This window comes from Oncorhynchus mykiss, chromosome 10 (assembly GCF_013265735.2).
Source record: "Oncorhynchus mykiss isolate Arlee chromosome 10, USDA_OmykA_1.1, whole genome shotgun sequence".
Taxonomy (NCBI): domain Eukaryota; kingdom Metazoa; phylum Chordata; class Actinopteri; order Salmoniformes; family Salmonidae; genus Oncorhynchus; species Oncorhynchus mykiss.
Genome location: NC_048574.1, coordinates 70,734,730 through 70,749,999, shown reverse-complemented (window position 1 = coordinate 70,749,999; position 15,270 = coordinate 70,734,730). Strand labels below are relative to the sequence as shown.

Sequence of the window (15,270 nt, the reverse complement as noted above, 5' to 3'; positions counted from 1 at the left end):
TCGGGCCTTGTTGATATTGATAATAGTTCATGAAAGATGGCAGACTCACAAAGTCACTGGATTGCTTGCTAAGGAGCCACATGGTGGACATGCCCTGTGCTGTTGTGCCGACATCTGGGAAGGTCTCCAGCATGGTGCTCTCAGTAGACTGCCCCTTAGTGGTGGGGGGTGGCTGTTGCAGGGAGATGGGGGTGTTGGGCATCCAGCCACCATAGTCATACTGTAACATGAAGAACAATGACTGATTATTACTGACATCCAATATGGTGCTATTCTGAAATGATATGATAGTGGCAAGGAATTACAGAAAAAACCTTGCAACATTTTTACAAATACGTCTCTTCCTAAATGGTAGAGGAGGCAGAAAACGTCAGTAGTGCTTAGATTTAGATTAATAACACACTTGAAAAAAAAGTATGGGCTACGTTACACCCACCTGTCCAGAGTTGACAGCAGAATGCTGGCCTGAGCAGGTGAAGATCACCATGGTGACGAACTTGACGACCTCTGGCACAGTGGACAAAGACTGAGGGATTCCTGGACAGAAAGATAAGAACCGAGAGAGGTGTGTGATGAATGGAGTTATGCCAGGGGAGCTGGGTGGACTGTTACTATAGGACAGTCACGTCCATGGAAGATGTGAGTTATGCCGGGGAAGTTATGGACCAGAAACCAAAAAACATATTGGCAAAAACAAGACATTTCACCATACGTCATTACAACACACCCCCATATTACCCTGTACATCGTCACCTGTGCATTCTTGGGCCAGGAAGCCATGGTCAAAGATATCCTTGATCCAGTTCTGTAGTTCCTGGTCTTCCCGGACCTCTGAGTCACTCTTGTAATAGAAACCAATCACTCCCTCTACAAACCTATACGGAAGGCGACAACGGAAGAACGAAGAAGAAAGAAGATATCATATCTATGTAGAGCTATGCTTTCACTGTAGATTCTACCAGCGGATGATACTGTACTACCACCATGTAGGTCTGCTCTACTGCTCTGTCGTAGCCTACCTGTGGATGATGTCCCACAGCTTGAGTCCATCATCCCTGTAGTAGTTGTTGGGGACTGACTCCAGACCTCGTGCAGTGATGTCCTCCGGCATACAGAGGGAGCTGTAGGTCAATGAGGCCACAGATCTCCTCAGGATCTCAATCATCCCCTCTCCGCCCGAAGCAGCAAACTACAACGTCACTTAAAGTTATTTGATTACATAATTCTGTAACATTATAATGTACTTTAACTAAGCTGCAATATTACACTGGTTCTATGAGAGATAGTGAACCTACCAGCAAGTATGTTGACCAGGAGGGCCAAATGACCATACATGGGGGTACTGTAGGTTCACTACAAGACATACAACCGCATGTACGCTGACTCTGACACAACTTCCATGCATGTGTGATTCCTAATATGGACACCACACACTTCTATGGAAACAGTCCACTCAGTAGCCTACCTGAGTGAAAACTCCTTCATCAGCTATTAGAAATGCCCGGGCCAAGAGGTTGATCTGGAGGGTGTAGCGGGTGTGTGGAATCAGAAGCTAAAGCAGTAAACCAGGGTGGAGAGAAGGATGGATGGTCAACAATCCCAAGAGAGAAACTGGCATTAGTAAGGACAGATTGGAAATAGGTGTATTATACTTTCATGTGTCATTATCCTCTGTCATGGTCCATACACACCAAGACAGTCGGGAAGAGGGCACGACAATGCCTATTCCCCCACAGGAGAACGAATAGATTTGCCATGGGTCCTCAGATCATCAAAAAGTTCTACAGCTGCACCATTGAGAGCATCCTGACCAGTTGCATCACTGCCTGGTATGGCAACTGCTCGGCATCCGACTGTAAGGCGCTACAGAGGGTAGTGCGTATGGCCCAGTACATCACTGGGGCCAAGCTTCCTGCCATCCAGGACCTCTATACTAGGCGGTGTCAGAGGAAGGCCCCAAAAATTGTCAAAGACTCGAGTCACCCAAGTCATAGACTGTTCACTCTATTACCGCATGGCAAGCAGTACTGGAGCGCCAAGTCTAGGTCCAAAAGGCTCATTAACAGCTTCTACCCATAAGCCATAAGATTGCTGAACAATCAATTAAATGGCCACTATTTATATTGACCTCACCCCTCACTTTAGCACTGCCTAAATGTTCAAATTACCTCAATTACCTCGAGTAACCTGTATTCCTGCACATTGACTCGGTACCACCTGTATATAACCTCGTTATTGTTATTTTATAGTGTTACTTTTTTAAACTTAATTTTATTTAGTAAATATTTTCTTAACTCTATTTACTTAAAACTGCATTGTTGTAAGTAAGCAGTTCACGGTAAGGTCTACAGCTGTTGTATTCGGCGCATGTGACAAATAAAATGTTATTTTATTTGATCCTCGGAGCACTAACTGGACATGCTATGCTATATTATGTTATGATGTATTCTGTTATATATGCTATGATATAATATATTATGCTATCTTATCTTATGCTTTATTATGTTACGTTATTCTATGCTATTTTATGCTATATTATTATTTATTTATTTATATATAGTTTTTTACCCCCTTTTTTTGTTAGTAGTTACTGTCTTGTCTCATCGCTACAACTCCTGTACGGGCTCGGGAGAGACGAAGGTCGAGAGTCATGCGTCTTACGAAACACAACCCAACCAAGCCGCACTGCTTCCTAACACAGCACGCATCCAACCCGGAAGCCATGTTATGCTATGATATATTATGTTATGTTATGCTATATTATGTTATGCTATATTATGTTATGCTATGCTATATTATGTTATGATATGTTATGCTATATTATGTTATGCTAGGCTATATTATGTTATGCTATGCTAATATTATGTTATGTTATGCTAATATTATGTTATGCTATGCTATGCTCAGTGGAGGCTGCGGAGGGGAGGACAGCTCATAATAATGGCTGGAATGGAGTGAATGGAAGCCATGTGTTTGATAACATTCCACTCCAGCCATTACCACTAGCCCGTCCTCCCCAATTAGGGTTCCACCAACCGCCTGGGTTTATGCTATGTTATGCTATGCTGTACTGTGTTATGTACCTTGTAGAGGGGGTGCACCATGGGCATGTTGCGCAGCAGTGCTACAGCGAACACCTCAGCCAGGAGGTGAGTGCGCAGCAGGTGGACGTTGAGCTGGTGCTCTTGAAAGTCAGCGCTCCTCACAAAGATCTTGGCCAGGAGCCAGTCATACTCAGAGTCAGTAGGAAGGAAGATGGGGTTGTCTTTAGCAGGCTTCTGCTTCAACTGTGGAGAGAGAGAGTGTTAGGGACCTCATAGATGGCTACCAGCAACATTATCCCTGTTTAATGGAAAAATACAAATAATAACATTAGCGGATTCCTTTTTGGTGCTACATAGAACCCTTTTTTGAAGGTTCTATAAATAACCATGAACATAAGGTTATAAATGGAACCTTTATGGTGCTATAAAGAACCCTTTCCTAAGGTTCTATAAATAACTTCTTTTTTTTATGTTCTATTTAGCACCAAAAAGGGTTCTGCTATCGTTTCAACCCTTTTTGGTTTAGGGCTTGACATTTACTTTTTTAGCCACTTGTCCTTTGGACAAGTAGGAAACCTTTTTTACTTGTCCAAAAGCTCAAGACACACACAAAAAAAGGGTCTGTAACACCATTTGTATGTTTTGTACATCATTGTATGATGCAATGAACCACTTTACAAAATTAAATGCATTACTATCTTTTTTTTACCATAGAGAATCAGACAAAAATGGAGGCTACACTGTCTGTAACCCTGTAAGGCTCTCCTGGAGGATGGTTGGACACCCTTGATAGTCTAAAAAATGTTGCAACATTGCAATTACAACCAAATAGCCTACTTGTTATGTCTTTATAATTAAGGGCTTCCTGTCATCCCTGGGATGATACAAAATATGTCTACGGTTCAAAAGAATGACAGATTCAAAATGCACACAACCACTGCACATCTAAAATGTAAAAATGTAATAGTCTGACGCAACAGATCAGACCGTTTAGCTTAAAACTGTTGATAAATTTGTTTTTTTTAAATGTTTTATTCATATTATAAGCTCAACAATGCGCACATGGCTTTAGGCTAATGTTAGTGGCATTGTTGAATTCGAATTTATAATAGGAAGCTAGGACTGATGGTTTGGTTAGCTAAACTAGCAAGTATTTTTGGTTACCCAGGCAACTAGTGTCGCTATCTAGTAAACTTGCTAGCTATTTCAGTGGATGTTGAACTCATTTATCCCTGAAAGCTGAAAGGAACATATTTCTAGCAGTTAATGTGCTAAATTATAGCCATGGTATAAAAGGGATAATCAACTCGGGGCTCTATGCGTACTCTGGAAAATAACGTAACTCTGTGGAAGGTTAGTTCCACTCTGCTAGCGCGTTGTGGAACACACCTCATTATTCATTATTTTCCAGAGAACACATAGTCGTTGATTTCCCTTACGCATTTCACAAGACACTTTCACTAGCTATAGTCATATTTAACATGTAATGACACAATAACACAAATATAAACTGGAATGACACTCTCACTCAAAAAGAGCTTTGAGAACCCCCCCCTAAAAAAATAATTATGAGCTGCCCCCCCCCCTACATTTGATTATCACAAAAGAGGAAAGAACCCTTCCCTGAACTCCAAAGAAGCATTGAAGGACTCAAAGGTTTCACATAAAACCATCACCCTTCCCAAAGGACCCTTGATGAACCATATGTTCTAAGTGTGTAATGCAATCATTCAAAGCATTTGAAGACTATATCAAACATATTTTCTTTGGGCCTGTCAGATACAGTGGAGGCTGGTGGAGGGAAACATGGGGAGGACGGGCTAGTTGTAATGTTTGAAACGTAAAGAAGGGAGCGGTAGTAATGAGCCCGTACTCTCCATTTCTATCTCCACCAGCCTCCACAGGTAACTGGGCTCTCTAAAGGAGATTGAAACATGATGGGTTTACAGACTCTCTCACTTGTAATGGTCTCCGTGACTGTAGTCTTCACTTCAAAGTTAGTTAGGGCAACCTTACCTGGATGGCGATGGGAACCAGCTTGTCATCAGGGGTTCTGTAGAGCAGAACCAGAGGAGCCGCCATGTACTGTTTTTTCCTATTGATCACGTTTGCCTTTAATCCATCCAGGTTCTTGTAGTCAAGCAGGAATATGTTGCCGCTCTGTTAGGGATTGGATGACATGGGAGAATAAATCCAAAAGTTACTGTAGGATAGAATGCAAAAATGCAACAGGTTAGGATTACGGTTCACTTTCTTGGTATTTTGGAATGGGACAGATATTGTAGCTCTGTGTTTTACTAGGATTATCCCAAAAAACATCCAATAAAGTTATTTTTGCGATTACTTTCTTGAATTGTAGGGTCACCATCCCCCCACAAAACATCAAAGAAAGTAATACTGGGATGTTTTTCATTTATCAGTGACCAGGTTTCATCCAACATTTTTGAAGTACATGTCAGATAGAAAATGTCACGACAGGCCTGAAGAAAACAGAACGTTTGTCTGTAAACCCTCAGCATGTCAACAAAACAAAATATGCTAGATATTTTTGTGTCTGTAAAATGTATTATGTGAGAAATGGTGGTGGAATGGCAGATGCTTGACTGCCATTGATAAGTAAAAATAATATTTTTTGTCTATATAATAATGTCATCATGTAGATTATACCTGCACTGTATCTGCCAGCTGTTGGCTAGAGTGCACGAGCCAAGACCAGAGTGGGCACATTCGCTATATAACAGAAAAATAATTGTGACAAAGCCATCAGAGTTGAAAATGCGATGGAAATGCCATTTACATGTTTAAATGTTTTATGTCTTGGTACATGGGAATTTAACCACAAAGGTTATTTTTATGTCTTGGTACATGGGAATTTAACCACAAAGGTTATTTTTATGTCTTGGTACATGGGAATTTAACCACAAAGGTTATTTTTATGTTTGGGTACATGGGAATTTAACCACAAAGGTTATTTTTATGTCTTGGTACATGGGAATTTAACCACAAAGGTTATTTTAATGTTTGGGTACATGGGAACCACAAAGGTTATTTTTATGTTTGGGTACATGGGAACCATAAAGGTTATTTTTATGTGCACTACGTCATCACACAGACTTATATCTGCAACAGGTCAATTTGATGGAAACATCTATCGTGGGGAAATGTGCATATTGTTTTAATGCGAATTTGAGAATATTTGCATGAAAATCTATCGCCAATTGGATGGAAACCTAGCTATTGAGAAACATACTGGATGGACCTCCACCAAAGTCATCTGTAGGTCCAAAAAGGAATCTGGTACATGCTTCTGATGATCCAAGAAAGTGGATGTCTAGACATCCAACAAAAGGATCTCTATTGACTTCCATTGATAATTGTGAATATCTAAGATATTCACCTTGGTCCAAGAGGACTGCCCCATGTCCAGCGCCACCCTTGGTAGAAGTGGTACTGCAATAATTTAGGCAACTTTTAACAATGAGTCCCATTTTGACATACTGTACAGTACCTGCAATTCCTTTAGGAGGCTGGACGATCCACGAAGAGAGGGCTTGACCATGTCTCCTGTGACGGGGAAATTTGCCGGCAACTCCGAGCAGCGACGGATCAACATGGGGTTGCAGCCGTTCAGATACTGGTACCCGAAAAACTCGTCTTCCTTCCAGTGCTCCTGTGCGTAGTCTGGAAGGAGGAAATTCTGGGTTGTATTAATTAGTGCACACCATAGCAAAACCTTTTGCAACAGAAAATAAAATCAATAGTTTCTTATTGGACAGGTATTCCCTCCCTGTTTCAGTCTGTTTTCTTCCAGATGATGCCTAGTAATCCAGGGTCGTTTTCAGTATATACAGTACCAGTCAAAAGTTTGAAGCTGGTTGAGAGAATGCCAAGAGTGTGCAAAGCTGTCATCAAGCCAAAGGGTGGCAACTTTGAAGAATCTCAAATATAAAATATTTGTTTAACACTTTTTTGGTTACTACATGATTCCATATGTGTTATTTCATAGTTTTGATGTCTTCACTATTATTCTAAAATATAGAAAATAGTGAAAATGGAGAAAAAAAACTTGAATGAGTAGGTGTGTCCAATCTTTTGACTGGTACTGAATGTATATTTTTATTGGACATATTCAAGTAGTATTACTTCCCCCTTTCACTTTGTTTCAAAACGTTTACCACCTAATAAACAGGCCCCTGGAGTTAATTCTGCAAATGCACCTATGAAATGCACTCACCTGAGATGACAGTTCTATTACAGCAGAAGACTTTGCTGATTTCATCAATGTTTTTCCAGCTCTTCTTGCTGTCAGAATACCCCTTCAGTTTCAGCTCAGTGATCCTACAGAATGGGAGACAAGGAACTGTGTCAAGCTGAGACAATAGAGTTTTGCAGAGCAATTGTACAACTCAACAATATAAATGAATGGAATACTTTAGAGTTTTAATGATCTTCTGCAGGAAGTACTATTTGAACTAAAGGTGAAATAAATAAAAAATGAAATAAAAAACTGTCCTTAGAGGATGAATTATGCCCGACGTATGCAACGTAATTAGCTACGCAAAAATGTCTGTCCTGCATAGTTGAAAAAACATGCAAGTGTGTGCAACCCAAAATGTTAAACTCACCACGTACTGGACAAAGGAAAAAAGCTCAAATCCGCACTGAACTATTCTCAAGTTTTAATGTAATTATCAGCAGGAGAGGGCAGAGGAATCAGACACATTTGGGTGACATACTTCATCAGCGTTTGGAGAAAAATAAGGCATTCACACATAGTTATAATTGATGAAACATTGTAGTATCTTTTTTCACAATCATAATTTACATTCATTATTTACATACATTATTCTACTATTTTTCACAACTTCTAGTGCCTAAAAATACATTAAGATGTAGAGAATATTTTAATGAATGAGGGTTTTGGGGGGTTTTCCCCCCCAGTGCATGCCTTTTGAACCCGGCACCCAACAACTTTTAGTTACTACAGACCTTCGAGTTGAGCACGCCGATTCCTCATTCTGTAACTTACCACATAACCACATAGGGAAGCCATTATGAGTAGCACATTGCATTCTCGTGTTGTGTACTCAAGTCGGGTATACATTTGGCTTAGGTGAGGAACTCACCCGGTGGCGGCGGTGAAGAGGAACTGGGTGGCCTTGGTGAACGAGAATTGGATCTCGCTGGGAAGATCCAGAGGGTTGTCTGCCTTCATGCTGCCGGGGAAACCCTCCTTGTAGGTATCCCAGCTGAGTAGGAGGAGGAGCAGGAGGAGCAGGAGAAAGAGGAGGAGCAGGAAATATATGGAGGTTGGTCAGATATAATGGACAGACTGGGTAGCTAGGACGAAAGACCACAGCACCTACCAGTACAGCTCAGTTCTCGTCTTCATCTCCTTTTCCCTGCTGTACCTGGCAAGATGATTAGTTTCATCACAGAGCCTTTTAGCTGAAAAATATAAAAAATAATAAATCAAGTTAATCACACGTATTATTGCACTAATCCTTCAGAACCAGTGTTGCATGTATTACTGTATGTATGGTGGCCCTAAGAGGAAAAGTAGCTTTTAAAACTTAGTGACATCATGCACACACAAAGAAAATGCCCCCCCCCCCCCCACACACACACAATGGCTGCAAGTATCCACTTTTTTCCCCATGCATTACTCATTCTAACATGTCTGCATGTGATGTTGTTTCATAACGTCACACCGTGCTGACCTGTGCCCTCTCTGAACAGGTGCACTTCCTTGTCCATAATCCAACGGTAGATGGGGAACTGGCATGTGTCTCCCTCTGGCGTCGTCACGACAACCTTGGACGGGAACCAGGCGTCCTGGGGGAAGAGTGGGAGGGGCTGTTTGTCCAGCTCTATCAGCACCAGCGTGCCGAGGGAGGAGGGGCACACCACGTCGAATTCACGAGACGCCTGCAGAGAGAGAGAGAGAGAGATGGAGGAAGTGAGAGATAGATGGAGGGAATGAAAGAATGAGATGGAGAGAGGGAGAGAGAGAGAGAAAAAGGGAGGGGCAGAGAGAGTGAGAGAGAGCAGAACCTGGACTGTGTGAGAAAGCAAATAACAAAGGCAAATATAACTAATCCTGGACTACCAGTATTCATGTCACATACACTATATGTGTATGAACATATTGGTGCGTTTGGGTGTGTTTTGAGCACAGTATTTGAAAAATGCAAATGGTAAGTCTTATTGAAGCTAGAATAATTTGTTGCTACATCCATATTTTGGACATATAAATTATATATACTCATAGATTCTTGAAGAATATAATTTATAATTGCTTAGTTCAACTGTCGTACCCAATCAGAACCCAATGATTGTAAGCAATGTAAATGTAAACAAACACTAAGCTATAGCCACAAAACATGGTTAAAAGTACACATTCTTCTATGATTTTGAGAATGGTGACATTTCTATAAGCCCATCCCTCAGCTTTTTACCAAAACAGAGGCGGGGTGCCTCTTTGTTATTGTTTCAATTAAGGATTCTAGTTTTAAAGAGAAATATCTCTTAGTACTGATAGGAGCATTACTGACTTACCGTGCCTTGATAGAAGCCTCCCTTCAAGCTAGTGAGCCACGTGCGCTTACTCTCTCCTTTCTCGCCAACCAGCTTGATGAAGACATTGTTCATCGTGGTGGCAGTTGCGATGTTGTGTGTGTACACAGTCACCTTGTATTTTGCCATTTTGACTCTGAAAAACACTACGATAGGCTTATCTGCACACACTGAGACTGCACAGCAAACAACAGTTCATTCAATGTAGACAGTGCAAACATTTCTGCAAATATTAAGACTTGCATGATATCCATTCATCCATTTTAATAACAAAATATTTTTTTTAGGGTATTCTTGCTAGGATAACAAACTTGCAAAGCCACAGTTATTGCATACACACAGCATGTAGGGGGACATTTTGCACGAGCAAATGATAGTGAGCAAATGGACCATAGACAGGAGTTATATGCTTATTCAATGTGCATATTATCCAAAATACCCATTGTATTGTGTGCATATTATCCAAAATACCCATTGTATTGTGTGCATATTATCCAAAATACCCATTGTATTGTGTGCATATTATCCAAAATACCCATTGTATTGTGTGCATATTATCCAAAATACCCATTACATTGTGTGCACATTATCCAAAATACCCATTGCATTGTGTGCACATTATCCAAAATACCCATTACATTGTGTGCATATTATCCAAAATACCCATTGCATTGTGTGCATATTATCCAAAATACCCATTGCATTGTGTGCATATTATCCAAAATACCCATTGTATTGTGTGCATATTATCCAAAATACCCATTACATTGTGTGCACATTATCCAAAATACCCATTGCATTGTGTGCATATTATCCAAAATACCCATTGCATTGTGTGCATATTATCCAAAATACCCATTGTATTGTGTGCATATTATCCAAAATACCCATTACATTGTGTGCACATTATCCAAAATACCCATTGCATTGTGTGCACATTATCCAAAATACCCATTACATTGTGTGCATATTATCCAAAATACCCATTGCATTGTGTGCATATTATCCAAAATACCCATTGCATTGTGTGCATATTATCCAAAATACCCATTGCATTGTGTGCATATTATCCAAAATACCCATTACATTGTGTGCATATTATCCAAAATACCAATTGCATTGTGTGCATATTATCCAAAATACCCATTGTATTGTGTGCATATTATCCAAAATACCCATTGCATTGTGTGCATATTATCCAAAATACCCATTGCATTGTGTGCATTGCATTCATGGCTCAGTACACTGATCTCTGGTTAAATAATAGCCTCCTCATTCTACACATAGTTGAAGAAAACAAAACATGAAATCACGCTGCACATCAAGTTTAACTGTATTTTCTGCACACATCTGTGCTCTTTTGCTTGATGAAAATGTCTCCCATATTATCAAAAATAAAACATTCAGAGTTCCCTTACCTGATTGGTTGATAGTTTGTAGTACCCTGTTAACTGTGCCTTAATGATCACCTTCCCTACTGCTCGTTTTATACCTGGCTGGAGGTGTGTGTAGAACCATACGTACATATCTGGGTGTTACTTCCCACCATTGACCTTGCATATCCTGCATGATAAATTCTGAGAATGTTGATAGCGAAGCGTTGCCCAATCACCTATTGTAAATACACAGTAGAAATTTAAGCCGTGGTTGAAAGGGTGTTGTAACGTCAATTTCGCAATTCTGAGGGCATGCGGTGAAATGTTTGCTCAGCACTGCAATGCAAGTTACAGGTGGGAAATTGAATTGTTGTCACAGACTCTGTTTAGGTGGTCTGCAAGATATCCAAACAGGATTTCACAAGTCTTGTATAGTCACTATATGGAGTTAGTACTATATATACAATACTGTACAGTATTTTTTTTTATGTAACATTTATTTAACTAGGCACGTCAGTTAAGAACAAATGCTTATTTACAATAACGGCCTACACCGGCCAAACCCGGACGGCGCTGGGCCAATTATGCACCGCCCTACGGGACTTTCAATCACGGCTGGATGTGATCCAGCTTGGATTCGAACCAGGAACTGTAGTGACGCCTCTTGCACTGAGATGCAGTGCCTTAGACCGCTGCGCCAGGACAGCCTCCAAATCCTTCCAAATACTTCCTACTTGCACTGATGATGCAACACCCATTATGCTTTTTTGGCAGGACACATACCGGCCAAAATGTATCACTAACTCGCGTCTTATCGCATATCCTTCATGGCAAATTCCAAAGAATAAGTGAGGCCAGAGGAGGCTGGTGGGAGGAGCTATAGGAGGAACAGCTCATCGTAATGGCTGGAATGGAATCAATAGAACGGGGTCAAACGTGGTTTTTATGTTTCATGTGTTTTATGCCATTCCCATGATCCCATCCTCCTATAGCTCCTCATACCTGTGTGAGGCCCTCTGCTGATGGAAAAGGGTTGGCGAATAACATAGGCTACTGTAAATATACACTAAAGTGTGGAAAAGCATGTTACTTTAAGAAGACCAAGTAGTGATGGCCCCCTTTTTTTTTTTAAACATTCAAACTAGGCACTTTTACTTGGTAACATCAGGAAGCAGATAAGGTGCAGGTCAGGTTAGCCTATGGAATTCCATTCTCTTAAAGTATTCGCCTTCGGGGATTTCATAGTTTTTGTTGACAGCTAACAGGTAGAAGTAGTTGAGATAGTAGGGGAGATTAAAGAAAGCGATCTAGGTCAGAAAGTGGCACAGCCGGGAATTGAACCCTTGCCTCCAGGGACAAAGGGTATTACAGCACTACCACGAGACCAGCCCCCAGGACAGCATATCAAAGAATTCTAATCAAATACATTTTATTTAACATTTACAGTCTTCTTAGCAACCAATAAAAACTACAGATTCGATAACAACCAAAATACGATATCTTTCCCACAACGTCTCCATTTCGTCACAAAGTACATCTTTTTAGCTGGTTGCATGACGTCTTCTCAACCAGTGAGTCAGTTGAAAACCAGAAAATGTTTGCCCCCTGGGACATCTATTTGGGTCGTAACAGGACAAATCCCACCTACTGTATGCTGCCTTTCTGTTCAGAAATGGAGTTGCAGGGACTGCAGTACTTACATATGCAATCTGTATATAACCTTCACTGTGTACATAATACAGGGATTCCTGCAGGACAAACACAGGCGCAGGGTAGACAGGGTCAGGAATGAGGTCAAACCAATATATGTTTTTATCATGGAGCTAGGTTTACAGTGAGCTTAGTGTGTCTACAGTATGAGGCCCATATGGTTGTAATAATAGATTTTAAAGATTCAACTTTGTAAATACACTATCTTAACATGAAAACACTTACATACGCACTGAGCAGTGATAGCAGACATGAACTGTGAGTAGTACAATGCTTTTGATGAAACACACCCTGTATGTCAACTATCAACGCAACCCTTGAGTTCTCTTTTATGATGAGACAGAAGACCTCAAGATTTTATCAATGTGACCTCTTCCCTTATCTTCAAATGATACACCCTTTATCTCTTATGCAAACAGAAGTCAGACACTCTGTACAGTGAGGAGCTGATCTCAGTCATTTTAATGCTGTGACATCTCTGAGCACATACATACAGTACAACGTAAGAATAAAAAAAAGAGAGGGACTGTTACATCAAATTATGAAATCTAAATGTAAAACAATATACAGAAACGCAAGCAAATATTTTCAAAATGTTGTTACGATAAGTTTATTAAAATAAAATAAAAAGAATGCCCGTTGGTAGACGATGAATGAGCGGTTCACTTTTGTTTGTGTGGGTAGGACCGAGTTTGTTTGGCAGCTGGCGGGTGTGGTCTCTGATCAGATCTGGGGGGAGGGGACAGTGAGGAGGCCTGTGGGCTTCATCTTGTTGATGCCTCCGTCCAGGGTGGTCACCCGAGGGTAGTTTACCTTCACCAGGTGGGTCGCAAACTGGAGGGGAGACAAGACGAAGGCAAACCATTAACAACATGGAGGAACATTTACCAAACTGGAGGGGAGACAAGACGAAGGCAAACCATTAACAACACGGAGGAACATTTACCAATCTGGAGGGGGGACAACAAGACCAAGGCAAACCATTAACAACATGGAGGAACATTTACCAATCTGGAGGGGGGACAACAAGACCAAGGCAAACCATTAACAACATGGAGGAACATTTACCAATCTGGAGGGGGGACAACAAGACCAAGGCAAACCATTAACAACATGGAGGAACATTTACCAATCTGGAGGGGGGACAACAAGACCAAGGCAAACCATTAACAACATGGAGGAACATTTACCAATCTGGAGGGGGGACAACAAGACCAAGGCAAACCATTAACAACATGGAGGAACATTTACCAATCTGGAGGGGAGGGGGGGTCAACAAGACCAAGGCAAAAAACTAACAACATGGAACATTTATCAAACTGGAGGGGAGGGGGGGTCAACAAGACCAAGGCAAACCACTAACAACATGGAACATTTACCACAACATTCGACAAAGTAGCAGGAAGGTGCAGGAAGAAGACTGCTCCTACTGACGAAGGAGGTCTCTGCGTACTTAGAGAACATGCAGTTGTCTAGTTTCTGCAATTTTCATCTGATACAGGCCCTGGTATCAGATACAGGTCAGATACAGGTCTGATACAGGTTCTTATCTAGGTATCATCTGATACAGGTTCTTATCTAGGTATCATCTGATACAGGTTCTTATCTAGGTATCATCTGATACAGGTTCTTATCTAGGTACCATCTGATACAGGTTCTTATCTAGGTATCATCTGATACAGGTTCTTATCTAGGTACCATCTGATACAGGTTCTTATCTAGGTACCATCTGATACAGGCCCTGATGTAGGTAAGGGAGAAACGTGTTTCTTCAACATAATAAAGAGCAACACTGTGTTGAAAATATGCTGTAATAGCGCTTTTTGTAATTCTGACTTCCCCAGAACTGGAGCCTGGTGCAACTGGTGTTGCTCACCACATCTATGGCATCACATCTGGGGAATTAAGTTGTTCCCAGACTCTGGTTACTGTAGGTTAGGTGGTCTGCAACACATCCAGTCTCGTCCAGTTGGCTACAGTAGGTACAGTATCTAGTGTAGCTCGACGACAACCTCTCAATTCTTTCAAATAACACAGATGATTCTATTATGGTGCTCGCATTAGCAAGTTGAATTTGTTTGCTAGCGTTTATCAGTGGCTGAGAGAAGAACAAATACGGCTCAGACTAACAAGCAAGGTGAAGTAGTAACCAAACATCACGCCTTGGAGTATAACATTACAGCCAAAACACTGGAATTGGTTCAGGGAAGTGCACTGCTTGGTAAATAACGAAAGATACATTAATGTCAGGCCAATGTATGCAGGCTTGTGTCTCTGTATATATAAACTGTTATATTTACAGTCATGTTTTCATGCATGTTCCGATTGTAAATAGACGGTAAATAAATAAAAATTTCTATCAGACATAAACGATATAGTAGACGACTAAAGACCTAGCTATGTGTCATATATCTCCAGTCTCACTGAGCCATGTATAGAATGCATCCCAAATGGAACCCATTCCCTACATACCACAGCACACTTCTTTTGACCAGAGCCCTATGGGAATATGGTGCCATTTTGAATTCACCCAGAGACTGGGAGAGAAAGCACACTAGGCAGTA

The 15,270-nt window shown here is 40.9% G+C and overlaps 2 protein-coding genes across 6 annotated transcripts in view; both read right to left on the bottom strand.

The window, feature by feature from the left end:
- Nucleotides 1-11,176, bottom strand: part of LOC110534564 (hydroperoxide isomerase ALOXE3) — an 80,641-nt gene extending 69,465 nt beyond the window's left edge. The window contains exons 1-14 of one of the 4 annotated variants that reach the window (XM_036933811.1): nt 11,039-11,176; nt 9,603-9,756; nt 8,765-8,972; nt 8,411-8,492; nt 8,171-8,293; nt 7,279-7,382; nt 6,553-6,725; nt 5,061-5,204; nt 3,084-3,287; nt 1,466-1,552; nt 1,020-1,189; nt 754-875; nt 437-537; nt 50-220 (exon numbers count right to left, since the gene is read on the bottom strand). In XM_036933811.1, coding sequence (XP_036789706.1) covers nt 50-220; nt 437-537; nt 754-875; nt 1,020-1,189; nt 1,466-1,552; nt 3,084-3,287; nt 5,061-5,204; nt 6,553-6,725; nt 7,279-7,382; nt 8,171-8,293; nt 8,411-8,492; nt 8,765-8,972; nt 9,603-9,749 — 1,836 coding nt within the window. In that variant the 5' untranslated portion in view covers nt 9,750-9,756; nt 11,039-11,176. Of the gene's footprint in view, nt 1-49; nt 221-436; nt 538-753; nt 876-1,019; nt 1,190-1,465; nt 1,553-3,083; nt 3,288-5,060; nt 5,205-6,552; nt 6,726-7,278; nt 7,383-8,170; nt 8,294-8,410; nt 8,493-8,764; nt 8,973-9,602; nt 9,767-11,038 lie in introns of all 4 variants that reach the window. The other 3 variants (XM_036933812.1, XM_036933813.1, XM_036933815.1) reach the window with 3 other exon arrangements.
- Nucleotides 11,177-13,140: 1,964 nt separating this feature from the next.
- The window catches only part of LOC110497318 (TBC domain-containing protein kinase-like protein), a 60,416-nt gene continuing 58,286 nt past the window's right edge, over nt 13,141-15,270 (bottom strand). For both annotated transcript variants that reach the window (XM_036933807.1, XM_036933808.1), the window contains one exon: nt 13,141-13,540. In XM_036933807.1, the coding sequence (XP_036789702.1) occupies nt 13,430-13,540 (111 nt within the window). In that variant the 3' untranslated portion in view covers nt 13,141-13,429. The remainder of the gene's footprint in view (nt 13,541-15,270) is intronic.